Here is a 19,236-nt window from a genome sequence, read left to right as displayed (position 1 = left end):
CTTCATCTCTGCTTCTTTCTTATCACCACCCATTGAATAAACCAAGCATGGCGCGCAAGAGGAGAAGATGTGGTTCTCAGATGCCTTCCTCTGGAACAGGGAGGGGGTCTTCGTATCACAGAACACAAGGTGGTGGTCAGGAGAGCAGCTCTCCCAGGCCAGGCTGGAACCCCGAGCGCCACACCCCTGTGTGTACAACCTGCCTCAGACTCTGAGATCATGCTTCCTGCGAACCCCACCTACTATCCCCTGGTCCCCTGGCCTTCTGCTGTGCTCTGAAAATTATAATACAAAACATGAATTGAATTAAGAGATTCTGCATGAAAATTTTCTTGGCCTCTTTAACTTAGGGAATTTTATTCCTGTCTATCTGTCTCAATATTTCTTTCTAAAGATTATTTCTAATTATAATAATAATACATATTCATTGTAAAAACTTAAAGTTCTAACTATATAGAAGGCTATAATATAGAACTTGAAAGCCTCTCTTTATACCAGCCTAATATATGCAGTTTAATATTAATAAGTGAATTTTATTTGTCTAATTTTCTTTTTTTAATTTTTTTTTAAATTTTATTTATTTTGAGAGAGAGAGAGTGAGCGAGCAGGGGAGAGGCAGAGAAAGGGGGAGAGAGAGAATCCCAAGCAGGCTCCATTCTGTCAGCACAGAGTCTGATGCAGGGCTTGAACTCACAAACCACGAGATCATGACCTGAGCCGAAGTCAGGAGACAGACGCTTAACCAACTGAGCTGCCCAGGCACCCCTGTCTAATTTTCTCTTTTAAAAAGAAGTATATATGCATTGTGTTCATGTGTGTGTGTGTGTGTGTGTGTGTGTGTGTGTGTGTGTGTGTGTATAAAAGGCTATACTTGGGGTGCCTGGGTGGCTCAGTCGGTTGAGTGTCCAACTCTTGACATTGGCTCAGGTCATAACCTCACCATGTCGGGGCTCTGCACTGACAGTGCGGAACCTGCTTGGGATTCTCTCTCCCTCTCTCTCTCTCTCTGCCCCTCCCCTGCTACTGCTCACTCTCTGTCTCTCAAAATAAATAAATAAACTTAAAAAAAAAAGGCTATCCAACAACATTTTACTAATGTTTCCTTCAGTGTAATGTGATTAAGAAGGGTTTTTACTTTCTTCTTTTGACTTACCTACTTATCCTGTGTTTTGAAAAGTGAGCATGTATTACTTATAAATAAGGGTAATCATTATTTTGAATAACAGAGAATTAAAATTATGTTGTTCTGGATGGATAATAATCATTTGCCATACTATGCTTTTAATATAAATTTTATTTTGTATTTATTTGTTATTTAGTTTTAACCAAGATAGACAACTATACTCTCCTGGATTATTCCCTAATCAGTTCTCCAGAAATTACTGAGAATTACATCGACCTGAATTTGAAGGTAACTTTATCATCATCAGAATTCTCATCCTGGCTCTCAACCGCCAATATTCGAAGAACAAATATTATGTGCAAAAGGAAATATAATTACATATCTTTCATATAATTTAATTTCCCTTCAAGCAATTCCCTCATGCTTATGCTCTTTCAAAAGACTATTCAACATTTTCTTGATTGTATTACCCAACACATGTCTAGTGTTGGGTATCATGGAAAGTATCATGATGTCTTTGTTTCTGGGAACAGGTCCAACGCTAAGGGGCAGGAGGTAGAGTGGTTCTATGTGTATCAGAACTTAATACATCAGTAGACCATATGTATCGATACTCCTATTCCTGACCGGTTAGTCAATTTAACCGAGGGATGTTGACCTTGGTCAGGCCCATTCACAGATGAAAATGGTGTTTGCTGATTCTGGAAAAGAGATTAATTGTCTTTATGTTTAGTTTTGCCCCAAAGTTAATATCATTGTTTTCTTAAGCGCATATTGACTTTTATTTCAATTACTGAGAGTCATTCAAATCAGTTAAATGTTACTCAAGGCATATTTTGTGATAACACCACATAGCTAATGAGGGCAGCATTAGGAATGCCACAAAGATGCTTTAACCCGCTGAGAGTCCTGGGTCCTTCTGAGTCTCTCTGTGACACCCCAGATGCTCGCTAGTCATAGAGTTTGAAGGTGGAGGGTTTGGTATCTCTACGTGGCACCTCAGGAACTATGCAGAGCTGTATATCCAGTTAAATGCACCTGCCTTCCTTTTTCTGGGAGAAGGTCACATCCCAGGGTGGACAGACATGTCCATATCTGCTCAAGAAGTTAGCAGAGCTGCGAAACCAAAGTCGCTGGTCAGGGAGTCAGAAGGCCTTGTCGTCTTTTAATCCCCAGAGAGTTTCTGGTATTTTCCTGATTCTGACATGAGTGGACCCATTGTCTTTAGTGCTGTATGTCTGAGTCTTCACCTGATACACTGATCTTTCTCTCTGTTTTCCCACAGGGCGTAGTCTACCCACTGGAAGACCTCACTGACCCTCCCTTCTCGCCAGTTCCTTTTGTGCTGCCGGAACGCAGTGACTCTATGTTGTATGTTGGAATCTCTGAGTTTTTCTTTAAATCTGCATCCTTTGCTTACTTTACAGCTGGAGCCTTCAACGTCACTCTCTCCACGAAAGAGGTGAGGAGAGTTCATGGATAGTGACAATCAGCGCCAGCATTTAGTCTTATTATAAGTAGCCCATTACAGGAATTTTAAGTCATAATTTCTATTTCCTGGGCCTTTTTAGACCCTCAATCCTACCAGCACATGAATGAAGTAATTGTTAATTTAATGTTTTTATTAACTGGAAGTTGTTGGGTTTCCAGTTCTGCTATTTTCAGTTTTGTGTGATACCAGGCCACTGTTCTAGAATGATCTTAAATAAGGCCAGGACTCTCCTCACCACTTATGACCTGTGACTTCGGGCACTTTCAATTTATTTAACTTCTCTGTGCCAGAGTGTCGTCATTTGGAAAATGGGGATAATAATAATTCCTTTCTCCTAAAGTTGCTGTGGACATTAGGGAGGTTTAAATATACGTAAAGCATTCAGAGCAATGCCTAGCACAGAGTAAGTGTTGCTTATTATCTTTATTGTTATTATGGCTTGTGTTATGCCTACACAAAGAGGAGAATGTCTATGTGTACTGGTAATAGTACACATACTCATGGATTCTCTTTCCCGTGCCCCTCCCTTTTATGATGAGAATACTCTCTCCAGTCAACCAACAACTTTTATCAAGCATCCCTTACTAATCTTTTTATTCCATGGGTCCTAATTATACAAGTGGTTATAAAACTTGTGTTCAAAACAGTAGGTGTGGCCACACCAGCTACCATAGAGTGCCGAGAATTAGAAAGGTTTAGCTTCAGATTTGAAAACCATTCATCTGTGAAGATAAATTACTTAAGCATCCTTTGTCTCGGTAATCTCTGAAAAGGTGGGCAATAATACAAGACCTATTGTTAACCACTGTAGAATGTTTACACATGGATCATACATGTATGACATACACAGTGTTGCCAAAGTTAAAAGGCACTCACTCAAAAGGAAAGTAATTACTCCAAAGGAACGTACTTCATGTGTGACCTTGGACAAGTTACTTTATTTCTCTGGGCCTCAGATTTCCTGTGGTTGGGCTATAAAGTGATAAGCTACCTTTAAACACTAATCATTTGTTGGTATAACAACTTCATGATTCCTAAAAATATAAGGAAATCTAGGTTTTCCCTGAAAAGAGAACCCAGGTAAAAATCTTACAGTGACATGATGGTCTTGATTTTCCAGATTTCCAACCATTTGGTTCAAAACTCTCAAGGTGTTGGCAACGTGCTCTCCAGGGTGAGTGCTGAGGGTTCAACTCCTAGATAGTTCTGGAAGGTTCGTGGCTTCTTTCTATTCCTTTCTGGTCCAAACCTGAATCCATTTTTCCATTCTGAAGAGGTTTTCTTTTCTTTTAATAAAATATCCACAAATATTTATGAAACAAGTTAATATTAAAGGCATTATAAGTTTACAAAATAAATCAACTCTCCCTTCCATAAGGTCCCACCACACATCTGAAATAATTGGCTTAAATGGGAAATGAGGGAATAGTGCCCATGTTTGTACCTTTAGTGAAGCAACTATTAATCTCGTGCCTTTGTAGCACCTGCATTTAGACATAGTGTACTGAAAGGTTCAGGTTTGCTCTGAGGACAGAGAGATGTTCATAGAGCATCCTGGCTTTAGAGCAAGGATCTTGAGTCAGACAGTCCTAGATTTGAATCCCAGTTCTTCACTTGGAAGTTAAGGAAATTATTTAACCAAAGAAGACTCACTGTCTTCAGCTATGAAACAGGGATTCTGATAAAACCTGCCCACAGGGACTTTGTGAAGATTAAACCAGATAATTCTGATATGTTCAGTGAATGTCAGCTGCTGGTATTCTTTGTTTTTTGTGTGGTATTGTTATAATTATTGAAGAGATTTGTTCCTAACCATGATGTAAGATTTAATCACCCCCATGCCACCCTGAACTGGTGATTTTCCCTCATCAACTCAACCCCCTTCTCCACTTCTTTCCCTGGACATGGGCAGATCGCAGAGATCTACATCTTGTCCCAGCCCTTCTTGGTACGAGTCATGGCAACGGAGCCTCCCGTGATCAGTTTACTACCGGGTAATTTCACCCTGGACATCCCTGCCTCCATCATGATCCTCACCCAGTCCAAGAACTCAACTGCTGAAGCCATCGTTTCCATGGACTTTGTAAGCCTGTGGGGGCAGGAGGGCAGACTGTGGACACAAATCATGTTCCTACAGTGGGCCACTGACCAGCAGTGTTATACTGATTGTTTGGGGGCATGAGATCTGATGCGTCAGTTAGTGGTGAGGACAGGAGTGAGACTGGGGTGGGGGGAGTGTGGGAGGCCAGTGCTCATACCCCCTATGTGGTAAAATAACCTCTTCCCTTCCTCAGCTTCCTGTGTGCCATTCTCTCACTTCAGCTACATTGATAGCTGACTTTCTTTTTTCCCCAAAATAAATCAGGATGGAAATGAAGGTTATTTAAGTAGATGAAGGCCAAATGCAACCCAATGGAAAGGGACTAATACACTGAATCCAAGTGAAATGTCACGCACACACACACACATATACACACAAACACACGCATGCACACACAAACACACAGTACATGGAGAAGAGAGATTGGGGGAAAATAGAAAAATAATTTAAGAGAGGTCCCTAAAAAGTCTTTATAATTAGTTTCCCTACCTGCAAGACAGCATTTTCAGAGCTATTTTTTTTCTAGTACCTCTAGGAATGAAAGGGAAAGTAGAGCTTACAATATTTCCATTTCTTGTTTCCAAATAAGAAATGTTATTTGTGGCCAAAACAGATTCAGTTCTCTTAGTGATGAATGCTTTTGTTATCTCCAGGTTGCCAGTACCAGTGTTGGCCTGGTTATTTTGGGACAAAGACTGGTCTGCTCATTGTCTCTGAACAGGTAAGTTTAACTGATTTGAGTGTTGAAATCCTTAGTAATAAGTGAGTCAGCAGACCATAGAGACAAAGTGAACATTAACAGAGCAAGTGAAGTTACCATTGGCTAGAACGTGAACCACACAGGCACTTCTCCTGTAATGACCCAGATAATTTCAAAGTATGGGCTTCACTAAAAACTGTGCTGTGGATTTTTTCTTTTTCCTTCCCATTAGATAATATTCAGATAAAATAGGGAGCCATATAATTGTAAATACAAATCCATAATATAAATTCACATTCTAATGGTACACCAGTATAAATTAATGTTCCTCTTCAACCATTTCAGAAAGCATGCTGTTGAGGAAAGAGCATGAAACTTTGAGGTCAAGGAACAAAGTGTCAAATATCTGGTCATTTGTTCCATCACCATGATCAAGTCTGTTAACGGCTTTGAGACTCGGTCTCCTTGTCTGTAAAATACTGACGTTGGACTGGGGCATTGCCGAGGTAGTTTCAGTCTCTGAAACTCCAACCCCATTACTAGAATGTAGAGTTGAACAAAACCATGCCCCATAGCCTAGCTGGCTCTCAAATGAATGCCATTCAGTGTGAAAGGGATTCGGCAGGTCATATACATAGACCATTGGACAGTAATTCCCATTTGGAAGAACTGTCTGCAAAGCCCATTTTCCTCTGCCCTGTGAGGCAGATAGTTGAAGCCATGAATCAAACTTCCTGGGGGGAGGGGACATGATATTCGGAATGATCAGAGGGCCCAGACTAAATCCATGGAAGGAAGATGAAAAGCTATAAACAGGCCAGAGAAAGCAGAGTCTGGGAAGAACAGGAAACCAACAGAGGGGAAAAGTAAGTCAATCACCATAAGTCAACTGGATGGTTATGAAGACTATTGCAGAAACATAGTAGATGCTTTCAATAAAATGACACTAAATGGAACAAACAGAATACAAAACTGCATAAACACAGCACTCAGCTGTGTAAAATAACTTTCCATCCGGACAAGAAAGTGAATCACAAGTGTAGAGTTATGTTAGGATATGAGATTGAGTGGGTTTTTCTCCTTAAAATTTTCTCTGTAACTATATTGTTTTCGCAATAAAAGGAACAACAACAAAAAAGGTAGTATGGTTTCCCAGAGAGAAAAGATTTCAAAAAGGCTTTATTATGTTTTACCCAGCTCTGCAATGCAGGACTAATTTCTGCATTAGTCTCAAAAGGCACAGATCCTAGAGCCCATGGATGCCTTAGAGACCCATGAAAATGTTTTGATATATTTTGAAAGAAGAATTAGAAAATGAATACAATCCAGGTTGGATTATACTTATCTTTATAACAACACAGTCTTCAAATATGATTTTTAATATTTTTTTAGGGAGGAAGGGCTCCTGGAGGCAAAAGTGCCTGAGGGCCCCCGAAGTCATAACTTGGTCCTGTCTCCACAAGGTCAAGGCTGATGAAACTCTAAACCTTGATGGGTCATCTTTGAAATGGCATCTTTTAATAGCTGAGGGGCTGGAAGCCAGAGAGCAGGAGAGGAGGAGGGGGAGGGTGGCAGCTGAGGGGTAGGAGCTAGGCCAGGAGAAAAAGCAGAGAATTCGCACTTCAGTTTGCCTGCGCAGCACTGCCACAAGTATTGGGGAGCCCTCCGTCTGCAGCCTGAGGACAGGGCTGCTAGGAAAGGGGGCCTGGAAATCTGGGGGAATGGGGAAGAATGGGAGCAAGGCCACTAATTGAGGCAGCAAGCTCTTGAGAAGGGAGAAACCCCATTTGTACTTGAGCAGGACTTTGGTTTACTGACAGGATTTGGAGGAAGGATTTAGTAAGGATGGGGCCTCAGGCTTGTGGCAAGAGGTAGGACAGACCTTAAGGAGCAGAGAGACTAGGTTCACTTCTCTGCTTAAATCGTGCTGACTGTCATCTCCAGTGTTCCTACTGGTAAGAAACTGCACGTTCGGAGGACATTAGGTTTATTTATGGGGAATAACTGCAAAAATGGATTACAAACTGCTAAGTTCACATCATCCAAAGAAACATGTGGATCCATTCTCCAGCTTCCTACAGCCCACAAGCGAGCTTTGACCTGGCAGGCACAAGCTGAAATCAAGACTCCTGCCTTCCTGGAGTCTCACCTTCCTCCCCACCTACCTCCCACCCCCGACGACCACCCCATTCCCCTGCTATCCCTATTAGATCTTCCTGCTGGGGAGGCTTCTTGCACCTTAGGCTTCCTGAGGCCTTAGTGGGGTCTGAGCAGGACTGGATACATAATTCGCAAAGCCCCACACAAAATGAAAATGTGGAGCCCCTTTCCAAAAACTTATGAAGAATGTCCAGATGGAGACAGCAAGGCATTAAGCCAAGTGTGGGCCCTTCTGAGTGAGGCACTGTCCCACTGCACAGGTCACCAGCATTGAGTCTGCAGGTGGCTCCTGCAGGGGGTGCTATGGCAAACCTGGGGCAGTCAGAAGGCAGTGGGCAAGGCAGATGGGCCAGGCATCACTCAGTCCCAAGGCAGCTGATACAAGGCTTTGCAGAGGAGCAGAGTCTGTGCTGAAGGAGTGCCTTGGCCTTTGGCTACGAGAATGGCAGCCCGACCTCCCCCACGACTGCCCCAGCCAGCGCCTCCTCTCCCGGTTCCACAAGCAGTGCTTTTCCAGATGGAAGGCCTGATTTGGTCTTAGGTGATTTCAGAGAGACACAGCACCGAGAGGTGTAAAGGAGGTAGAGATCAGTGAAGCATCCCTGATAAGAACCTGAGAAACAGGGTCTACAAAACAGGCTCCCAAAACACCAACCCCCAAAACATCTTTCTAAACATCCCCTGCCTGAATGTGTCTCCTTCTAGAGCTGCTCACTGCTGGCTACGTAGACAGGAGACACAGAAATTGAGGCGAATCCAGTGTGGTGAGTTTAAAGAGGCAGTGAGAGGGGTGCCTGTGTGGCTCAGTAGGGTGAGCATCCATCTTGGGCTCAGGTCATGATCTCACAGTTCGTGGGTTTGAGCCCTGCATCAGGCTCTGTGCTGACAGCTCGGAGCCTGGAGCCTGCTTCGGATTCTATGTCTCCCTCTCTCTCTCTGCTCCTTCCCTGCTCACTCTCTGTCTCTGTCTGTGTCTCTGTCTCTGTCTCTGTCTCTCTCTCTCTCTCAAAGATAAATATGCATTAAATTTTAAAAAATAAAATAAAATAGGCAGTGAGATCACGGGCTTTGGAGTCAGACTAGCTAGTTCAGATCCCCACCCTGCCATTCACTAGCTGTGGGATCTCAGGCAAGTTACTTAACCTGTCGGAGCCTCCATTTTCTTCTCTATAAAATTAGGATATAATGCAAACCACTTCAGGGAGTTATTGTAAGGAACACATGAGTTAATACATGTAAAGAGCGTGTGAAGTGTTCAAGAAGGTTGGCTATGACTATTATTTAAAATTTGGGGCTGGCCTCAGCCAGGGGAAGGAGGTGCTCAATTATGAAAAATCATTTAAGAGTCAGGAAACACCTCATTGCCCTGTCTCCTGACCACTGATGGCAATTGGAGAAATTGCCTTTTATTTTACTATTCATGGCTACTTTTTTAAATTTTTTTTTTAATGTTTATTTCTTTTTGAGAGAGAGAGACACACAGAGCACAAGTGGGGAAGGGGCAGAGACAAAGGAGACACAGAATCCGAAGCTGTCCAGCTTCGAGCTGTCAGCACAGAGCCTGACATGGGGCTTGAACCCACAAACTGTGAGATCATGACCCGAGCCGAAGTCAGATGCTCAACTGACTGAGCCACCTGGGTTCCCCTATGGCTACTTTATTATTGAGGCTTTGTCATCTACTGGTCCCAGGCCAACAACTTCACCTGTATTACTTCATTTAAACCTCACAACCCTGTATCTCTAGGAGCTGGCACAGTGTTCAATTCGTGTCTGAGACTGAATGAATAGACCTGGAGGTAGCTTATCACCCTGTTTTACAGTTTGTAGAGTTTCACAGGTCACAGAGCTATTAAAGAGCAGAGCCAGAACTTGAACCTGGGTGAGCGGTTTTCACACCCATGAGTGTTCAACTTAAGACATTATACTGCCTTTGATGTGGTGCATAGCCAAGACTTAGAAGATTTAGACAGCAAATACCCTTGTCCAGAAGAGGAACCCATGCATGTGGAGTCACACAAATTGAAGCAGGCAGTGTGTCCTTTCTCAAAGTTAAGAATTGATAACAGAGAAGCCGCTGGCAGTGGGTGACCTGCGATGGAAAAAGCACACCGCCCTTTTCTCACTGCATTGAGAAATGGAGTGAAGGAAAAAATAAAGAAAGCAAAAGCAGGGAGTACTAAGTAATCAACTTGACCTCTATGGGTATGTCTAATTAAGAGCACAGCCCCGTGGTCAGGCATATCTGATTGTGAATTCCACCTCAGTCATTTGCTAGCTGTGTGACCCTGAGCAAGTTAATTAACCTCTCTGTTTCAGTTTCCTCATCAGCAAAACAGAGCACCTATCCACAGAGCTATTGTATGGGTAGATGAGAACACATTCAATGAGAAAAACACGATGTTCTGCACATAATTGGGACTCAAGAAATATTCGTTACTACTAGTGGTGGTATTCTATTCTCTTTCCACCTTCTAAGATCACATTTTGACCAAATAAGAGGGAGAAATTGATCCCAAGAGACATGACAAGTCAGGACAGCCTTAAAAGCTATAGAATTGGCCTTCACAATCATAAACCAGATTTGTACCGGTCCATCTACAACTGAGGCTTTTATTCCAAACACAGTTCTATTTCAATGCTTTTTTTTTTTTTTTTTTTTTTTTGGTCTCCATACAGGTGACTTAATTCTAACCCTTTTTCTTAATCACATGCAAAGCTCAAGGCAATCAAGTATACATTATTGTTGAACCATTTAGAACATTGGAAAAATTTTGACATTGACACGACTGAGGCATCGGACTCTCCCAAACTGCACCTCACACCAGTAATATCAACACACACACACACACACACACACACACCCCACCCCACCCCACAACCCCTCCCAGCCAACACCATCAGAGAATGCAAATATAGCTGGCCACAAGCAGATAGTGTCACCACCCAGTCCTACCCCTCACATCTGGGGCAGATAAACATTTCCCAATGTGAGCCCTCTGAAGAGAAATCCAGAAAAGAAAACAGGTCTGGAAGGATGGATTCAGTTTCTGTTGGAACAGTGCTTTCAACAGTCCATCAGAGCTGGGGCTTGGCACCTGGGCTGACCGCCATCTCCACCCTTCCTCTGAGGTTGTGGGGAAGCCTGGGCACAAGAGCGCCATAGGGGGACACCCTGTCAGAGGAGGAAACCCCAAACGACTCCTTCCCCTTCTCCCAGACTTGTTGGGGCAATTTCCAGTCTGCAGAAGGCAATAAAGATAAAACATCAGGGAACTCTTCCTCATCAAGAGCGTTCTACAATACTGGAATAGGCTCAACACATTCCTCACTTTAAAATCTTTCATTGTTGAGTTAAATCCACAGCCTGGGGTTATCAGCCTCTTCAACTACCTTCCAAGCCAGCCAATCTTACCTCTCACAGCTCCTTAAAATGAACATTCTGCTTTATACTGGCTCATCCTCAGAGTGACCCCAATTCCAATAAACAATTCCCACCCATCCTTTATCTGCTCATTTATCTATAGTCAATTCAATGAGAATTTACTGAGCACCTATTATGTGCTCTACACTGCTCTTGATACAGGGAGTAGAGAAAAAGGCAATTGTTTTTACCTTCCATGTCCATAGCCTGGTAAGAGAAACACTCAGATTAAAAGGCAAAAAATGGGGGTGGGGGGTGCCTGGGTAACTCAGTTAACCATTGTTATAAGATTTTGAGTGCAAAGATTGATTTTCAATGTCGGCTGTGGCCACAGCATTGGAGGACTGGCATTGTGAGTGCCCGTACTTTGGTCCACTTGAACTTCATTCTGTCCTATTTGCTATATCGACCCAGATCACAACCCCACCATCATCTGACATGCTTAACAGTTTGCACTTTTGCTCTGGTTTTCAATCAGGGCAGTAAACCTTCTCCAAAACTTTTTAAATAGGCTCTACTCTTATATGTCTGCGAGGTAGGGCTATTTGAGCTCCCTTTCTCCCCAACTCTGTGGTTCTGTAATCGAACGAGTTTCTAGTAGGGGCACCTGGGTGGCTCATTCAGTTAAGCGACTGACTTCCTCTCAGGGCATGATCTCACGGTTTGTGAGTTGGGAGCCCCGCGTTGGGCTCTGTGCTGACAGCTCAGAGCCTGGAGCCTGCTCCAGACTCTGTGTCTGCCTCTCTCTCTGCCCCTCATCCGCTCACGCTCTGTCTCTGCCTCTCTCTCAAAAATAAATAAACATTTTAAAAATTAAAAAAAAAAATTAGTTCCTAGTAGTTGTGCTTTAAGCAACAGGTTAGGTGCTCCCTACAGAATGAAAGGTCAAAACTCTGAACTCGGTCGCCACCTAGTGGTCGTAGTTGCGCTTGCGTGTTTTTCGGAACGAGGGCCCAGCGTTTTTGCTCTTTGCTCCACCTGTTTCTCTGCAGCTAGTAAGACGTGTCCATTAGCAAACTAACCTGGTAAGTATGCCTAGAGAACTAGGAAGCAGATAGAAGTAAGATGGCCTTAGGAGGAAAGGGTAATCAGTTCATGGGAAACTCCAGACAAGCTCTACTCACAGCAGGTGATCCTGAGACAGCCAGTCGTGGCTTGAAGTTGTGATGACAGAAATTCCAAGTATGGAGCTCCTGGCTGGCTCAGTCAGATCATGCAACCCTTGATCTCCGGGTTGTAAGTTCAAGTCCCGTGTTGGGTATAGAGATAACTTAAGAGATTACTCAAAAATAAAGTATTTAAGAAAAGAAAGAAAGAAAGAAAGAAAGAAGAAAGAAAAGAAAGAAAGAAACTTACAGTGTTCCACCTCTCAGTCAGATGACTTTCTAAAACCTGGCCTAGGTTGCCCATCATAAATGGCAGTTTGGCCAAGAGGAGACACTCCCCCCTCACATTTCTCCGGCAGTGCCTTCAAGTGTTTGTTCAACTGCTCACCTTCCTCCTTTAAAGGTGCCCTATACTCTGGTTTCTCTTCAGATCGCATAAATCTTTCGCCTTTTACTAAAGATGCCCTAAGGGTTCTGGTCTGCGCTTCCCACTGAGATCCACTTGAGCCACAGTGCCACTGATGCCATCTCTGATCCCTGTCAGATCCAACCGCCTTTTTTGGTTGTTACTCTCGCCTGTCACTTTGAAGCAATCTCAAAACTTAATTCATAATAACAGGATATTGGCCGATAACAAGCAAGCTTACCTCTTCTATTAATATCTTTCCGCTCCTTAAATGTAATAACATAAAGATGCCTGGAAGAAGTAATACCGGAGTTAAATCTTAAGCAATTAAAAGGAGTTAACCAAAGAAAAGGGGAGGGCCAACTTCAGAAAGAGGGAACAGCATGAGCGAAAAGCATGGAGGCCAGAAACATGGAATATGCAAGGAAATACTTTACAGTTGTTTTAAGATCTTTATGACCTTATCTACTCTAATTTTGGAGAATCCAGCCCAAAATATGTTGCATATATTCAAGTGCATTATTCCACATTTAATATCATCTAATTTTACCCATGAGTGGAGTTGAGTTAAAGTGCTGAGTGGCCATAATGTTACTGGTTGTGGGCATGTGTTAATTTTAGTTATTCACGATTTTTTGTTATGTGTTCTAAGGCCAATATATTTTTTTAACCTCAGATATATGGTGCCTGATTAATAAAACAGCATAGCACTAAGCAGTTCAGAGTTCTTGAATATAAAGTTCAATGTGGAGAATGAACAGAAGTGAGAGCAGAGAGACTACTGGACACCAGAAAACAGAAAAGCTTGTGTGCCATATAAGTGAGTTGAACTCTATCACAAGCCATTAAAGAATATTGAACAGGAGCGTGTCCTCATCAGACATCCCTGTCATATAGCTGACTCTGGGCATGGTGTGGAAGACAGATTGGAGATCAGACTGGAGACAGGGAGAGGCATTAGAAGGCTGATGCCGAAGTAAAGCTCTATACCTGGGCAAAAGTGAGCCATGGAAAGCTAAGGGGAAAAAGCAACGTAAGACAATATCCTACAATGGAAGGGAGGTTTGGGATGGCCATCCAGAGATCTGAGTTCTGGTCCTAAATCTACCATTAATATTTCCCCTCTTTGGGCCTCAGTTTCCCCATCTATGAAATGATGGGATCCTCCCTGTTGACTACTGCTTCATATTACTATTACTATGCACAGAAAATCAAATGTGTACTCTGGGGGTTCAGACCAAGAAATTGTGCACACTGTTTCTCCCCACCAAGTACTGACCAAGCCCCACCTTGCTTAGCTTCAGAGATCAGATGACACCGGGCACATTCAGGGTGGTATGGCTGGAGACTGAAAACTGTTTCTGAAGATTGTGCTGCATTAGAGTTGCCATCAGTAAGTCCCATATAGCAAATGCACTTGAGAAATCCATCCTGGTTACAAACCTAAGCCTTCTGCTACTCCTGCTCTGCTTCTTAAGTAGCAAATACAGGGATAAAGATGTAATAGAACATAATATCCTTACAAGTCTGTGCATCTTTTTTTTTTTAAGTAGTGGCTTAGGGACCTTAAAAAAAAATACCCTTTCCTTTTTGTGCCTTTCTACTGAGGTGGTCGTTTTTAAATCTTCCATCCTTTAAAATTTTCCTGTTTGTTTTGTTTTGTTTCAGATTCCGCCTCTCTTTACCAGAGTCCAATCGCAGCAACATTGAGGTAGGAGTCAAAGCTCTCAAGGTTCTCTGTCAAGGGAAAACTGAGAATTTTCCTATATTGTAGCTGGATGACTGTTTTCTAAGCCCCTGAGTACTTAGTTTCCCCTTGAACATAGGTTTTAACTTTAAAATTCCTCGTGTAGCTACTTGTCTAACAACCCCATTAACTTTTAAGCAGGACAGGAACTCTCCAATTCACTTTTATCTATTCAGAAAGACTTAAAATAACTTTTTTAAAACTAAGACCTATGTAATGTTGGGAGAAAAAAAAACAGGCATTTTCAGGGATATTTCATTGTTTGGATAAAGAATCTTTAAGAATTAAATATAAGATCCAAACTCCCAAAGATGAGGCTATCTGTAAATTCTTAGGCCATGATTAAGTTTGCTCTTTGAAGCCTTTCTAGCCATCTCCTAAAATCGTATCAAGGCTGGTCGTGCAGGTACCTTTTTGGGGGCCCCAGCCTGGTGACCTCCTGAGTGGAAGAGTATTATCTCATGGAAAGAAGCCCCTCCCCAAACTTCCGGGACATCATCCAAATCACTAATTGATGTCCCTATGCTCATGGTACACATAATCCAGAGCAGTGGTTCTCCCCTAAGTCCAGTTTTGCCTCCCCCGCCCTGGGGACATTTGGCAATGTCTGAAGACATTTTTTGGTTGTCACAATCTGGGGGGTGTTATAAGCACTTAGTGAGTAGAGGCCAAGGATGCTGCTTAACATCCCACAGTGCACAGGACAACCCCCACAGCAGAGAATAATCCTTCCCAAAGTGTCAATACTGCCAATGATGGGCAGTCCTATTCTAGAATGTACGTGTGTGAGTGAGTGAGTGAGTGCGTGAGTATGCGTGTGTATATGTAAGTGAGACAGGGGTAGGGTGAGACAACAAGCAAATTTATATTGTATGTGCTGAAAAATATTATAGAGAAAGACAAGTCAGGGCAAGAGAATCGGTGGTGCAAGTAAACATGGAGGTGGTGATTACAGCATTGGGGTTGTTGGGACAATTAGCTGGGATTATATACGGAATTTATTTAGCACGTTGAACACATGGCAGGTATTAAATAAATGATGGCCATTGTTTTTACAAAAGTTCATTTCAGTTATTACCACCTCTGTGTCAAGGGGCAGTATAGCGTAACGGTTACCTATACAGACTCTGAGACCAAACTGCTAGAGTGAACTCCCACTTATTGGCTCTGTGGCCTTGGCCAGGTCACTTAACCTCCCACAGGGCAGTCCTGGGACACAGTAAGTACTGAATTTATTACCATGTTCACCAGAAGCAGCCAATAAGAGAGAAATAGCACTGCAGAAAATAGCGAAGAAACCAGAGAATTTATCCAGGAGACCAAACAAGATGTTTGTTTGTTTGTTTGTTTAGTTTTATAGGAGCATCCTGATTTTCAGGTTGGGAACATGAAGAGCCAGTGGCAGCAGTGCTGGAAATAACATCTTTCATGCCAGACACTGAAATTTAGAATACCAAGATTGTCTCATGCGCTGTGGGTTAGCACCTCCGTGGCATAGCTCTTTGGTAGAGGACAAACTATAGTCCATGAGAAAGTATAGCTGACTTTCTCATAAATATTTCCTGAGCCTAGAGAAGGCAAATGAGTCCCAAGTCTTCTAGGAAGACCCCCCAAAAAACTGCTTAGGATCAACAACAGAGAATGCTAACAATGACATTTCTGAAACAAATGACAGTGGTTAATACTGGACATTTTACATAATATTAACTTTTTAAACATGAGACCAACCCTGTAACATTCGTGCTGTTTATCTTTATTTTACACTTGAGGAAACCAAGACATAAAGAGGTTAAAGACTTTCCCAACATGACCTAAGTGGTAAAAACAAGAGGTAAACCTAGGAAGGCAGCCTCAGAGCCCTCCTTGCTAGGCTGCATAGCTTGCTTAAGCATGTAGGATGTTCAAAATATTTTCATTGAGTGAATCGATGTTCATCATGTCCATTTATTTTTAATACCTGAACCTTCCCAGGAGCTGACACTCTGGTAAGATTTACTACCATAGTTTACTCAAGATAAACTGGATGTTCTGGTGAGACTGTTAAATATGGAGCATAACATAATGCAACGGACCTCAATTAGGGCAGACTACTTACTAATTGGGATATTTATCAATTGTTTAGATGGTCTTACTTGGTAAATATCTTAATTGCCATGTTTGCTGCCACCGTGTGGTCCCTGTACATTTGTTGTCACCATGATCTAGCATACCCAAAGAGCAGAAATGTCCATCCTCAAGGAGGAAAAAAGATTGGGAAACTGTTTAATATGCTTTCCTGCAAAATAGTGTTCAGTGTCTGGAAAGCGAGACTGTCTCTATGGGGAGATTGTAACTATCGCCCTCTGTCGTGATAAGGTCTGGGGAAGTGCACATCCAGACCAGGCATGGTACTTTCAAAATGCCAGGATTTGGCAACTGATTTAGTATCCCCTTTCATTTTAGGTCTTGAGGTTTGAGAATATTCTGTCCTCCATTCTCCACTTTGGTATCCTCCCACTGGCCAACGGTAAGACATTCTGGGGAACATGTGACTTTGAGGTAATCAAACATTGGGGATTGTTTGGGACTTTCCACCCCAAGGCCTGTACTTGTAGCACGTTATTTTGTAAATCCAGACCAATGCCAGAATTTACAGTTTGTACCATCAATGATGTGATTGCAAAATTAGTTATTCCAGTCCAAGCCTTGTTAACAACACTACCTGCAGAACTCAGCAAGAACAGTCAAAGTCTGGTTGAGTTAAAGAGATTGAAACTGCCCTCCTGAGGCAGTAAAGAATCTCCTTCAGGTCAGGCAGAAATGAGACTATTCTCCCTAGAGGGCATCTCTGTGGTTTTATACACAGACCACCATCTGGATAGACAGTTTTAATGAAGGACAATCCTAGTCCCTCTCCCTGTATGCAACCATTCACAAACTGCAACATCTTTTTTTAAAATTTTTTTTTTAACGTTTATTTATTTTTGAGACAGAGAAAGACAGAGCATGAACAGGGGAGGGGCAGAGAGAGAGGGAGACACAGAATCTGAAACGGGCTCCAGGCTCTGAGCTGTCAGCACAGAGCCCGACGTGGGGCTCAAACTCACGGACCGTGAGATCATGACCTGAGCCGAAGTCGGACGCTTAACCGACCAAGCCACCCAGGCACCCCATAAACTGCAACATCTTGAGTTTGTCTTGGTTAAAATACACTTTGTATCAGAGACCAAATGTTCTCAGACCTACAAATTACGGAATTTTCAAAATATAAACTGGACAAGTTGCCAGCATTTTTCTGCCATCCAAATGTACATAATTGCATGTGCATTTTTATTAAGCACTTCGTTAATTAAGTAAGCATTCATCTAGGAAAATGCTAGGGACAAAGAATGAAAACACAGAAATCAGGAAGAAGGAAAATATATATTATTTAAAAGCTGTTTATTTGTCCTTTACTAAAAAGTTTGCTAAAATTGCTATGTCTGTGCCTAGTTATCTTACACCTTGTTCTATATTTTAGCAAAATTGCAGCAAGGATTTCCGCTGCCCAACCCACACAAAATCTCCTTTGTCAATTCAGATATTGAAGTTTTTGAGGTAAGAATGTGAATATTCTCCTAACTGCCCAATTTCTTTCATACTAGAATAAGCCTCTTCCTAATTTGCTTCCTCTGTTTCATGCTACTTTGTTCTGCTTCGTGTGTTTCCAGCCCACATTTTACAGACAAAACATTTAGCTCTTAAAGTTTGCAGTCAACTATGAAAAGCATTTAAACTTGAGTTGAAAAATCAACCCGAGTCTGATTTCCTTTCACAGCCAGACCTATTCACACCACAGTACGAGACGGTACACTGTGGTGTGTCTGTTTCATTTATTCTCTCATTGAACTTTGGCCTGAACCAAAGACCCTCCTCTAGGTTCAGGATCTGTTGTGAGCTATTTCTTCATTAATCGTGATAAACAAGCTTCAGAACACCTTTTTTCTTCCATTTTGACACTTCTGGGGGGGGGGACAGGGGTGGAAGTAAGATTCTGATGGAATTTTCCAATCCTGTACACTATTGCCCACCCCCTTCCCTCCCCACCTCTCCTTCTATAGTCGTTTAAGTCTCATAAGGTGACAGTTATCCCAAGTGGCCTGCTCCTATGTCTGAGGCACTCACAAGGGGGTGGGGGCAGGGTGGGTTTGACCCAGAAGAACCCAATAAAGAGACCATCTCTCCCTCACTCCTCAGCAAACTCGGATAGCCCATGGCTGCCGGTCCACAGAGTGTGATGTTGTCTTCACCCTTGCATCCTTTTCAGGGTTTCCTTTTGATTTCCACCGACCTGAAGTATGAAACGTCCTTAAAGCAGCAGCCAAGTTTCCATGGTTGGGAAGGTCTGAACTTCATAAATGGACAGTGGAGGGGGAAGCCAGCTGCTTGATTGCCTGTTGGGAGTCCACTCCAGGAAGTAGATGGCCCTTAATCCCACAGCTACTGTAAACCCGGAAGGGGCAGACAGTACACACTGGGTTGTAAGCCCTAGTGAAATGCTTAGGCTGACAGTTTTCTTTCTCAAACCCTCAGGGAAGAGGGAGGCAAACTGGGTTAAAGAGCTAAATCAGGGTGTGTGTCTCCACGTGTATGGAGGGGTGGGTGTTTGGATGTGTGTTCATGTTTGAATGCACATTTGTGTGCTCCTGTGTTAATAAGGTGCTGGGGCCAAGAGCTAGCCCTGCGCTTCTGAGGAGGTGCCTGAGAAACTCTGATTTGCGTGACAGCTCCCTTGAGCTCTTTCAGCAACCCAGGGTTTCCCACACTTCCCCGCATATTGGATTTTATGTTTTATATTTACTGCTACTGTCCTCTGTTTTTAATTAAACTTGTTTTCTATCAATGTCAACCTTGTCTTTTTTTGGAAAAATTCCCTGCCTTGGATTTTTTTTTTAAATAAAATAAGACAAAGATGAGAGAATTAGCATCCTTAAGTTGATGAAAAGTGAGATTGTGCAG

General features: G+C 42.6%; 1 protein-coding gene across 12 annotated transcripts in view; it reads left to right on the top strand.

Annotated features, from left to right (window-relative positions):
* The window catches only part of BPIFC (BPI fold containing family C), a 54,180-nt gene extending 35,054 nt beyond the window's left edge, over positions 1-19,126 (top strand). For all 12 annotated transcript variants that reach the window (XM_078449500.2, XM_060656518.3, XM_060656511.3 and 9 more), the window contains 9 exons: positions 1,320-1,411; positions 2,409-2,585; positions 3,736-3,789; positions 4,528-4,698; positions 5,370-5,437; positions 14,181-14,223; positions 16,702-16,765; positions 17,759-17,835; positions 18,545-19,126. In XM_078449500.2, coding sequence (XP_078305626.1) covers positions 1,320-1,411; positions 2,409-2,585; positions 3,736-3,789; positions 4,528-4,698; positions 5,370-5,437; positions 14,181-14,223; positions 16,702-16,765; positions 17,759-17,835; positions 18,545-18,667 — 869 coding nt within the window. In that variant the 3' untranslated portion in view covers positions 18,668-19,126. The remainder of the gene's footprint in view (positions 1-1,319; positions 1,412-2,408; positions 2,586-3,735; positions 3,790-4,527; positions 4,699-5,369; positions 5,438-14,180; positions 14,224-16,701; positions 16,766-17,758; positions 17,836-18,544) is intronic.
* The last annotated feature ends 110 nt before the right edge of the window (positions 19,127-19,236 follow it).

The sequence above is a fragment of the Panthera onca genome, chromosome B4 (assembly GCF_046562875.1).
Source record: "Panthera onca isolate mPanOnc1 chromosome B4, mPanOnc1 haplotype 2, whole genome shotgun sequence".
NCBI classification, from domain to species: domain Eukaryota; kingdom Metazoa; phylum Chordata; class Mammalia; order Carnivora; family Felidae; genus Panthera; species Panthera onca.
The sequence above is the reverse complement of the archived record's forward strand: the minus strand, read 5'-3'. Positions and strand labels throughout refer to the sequence as shown.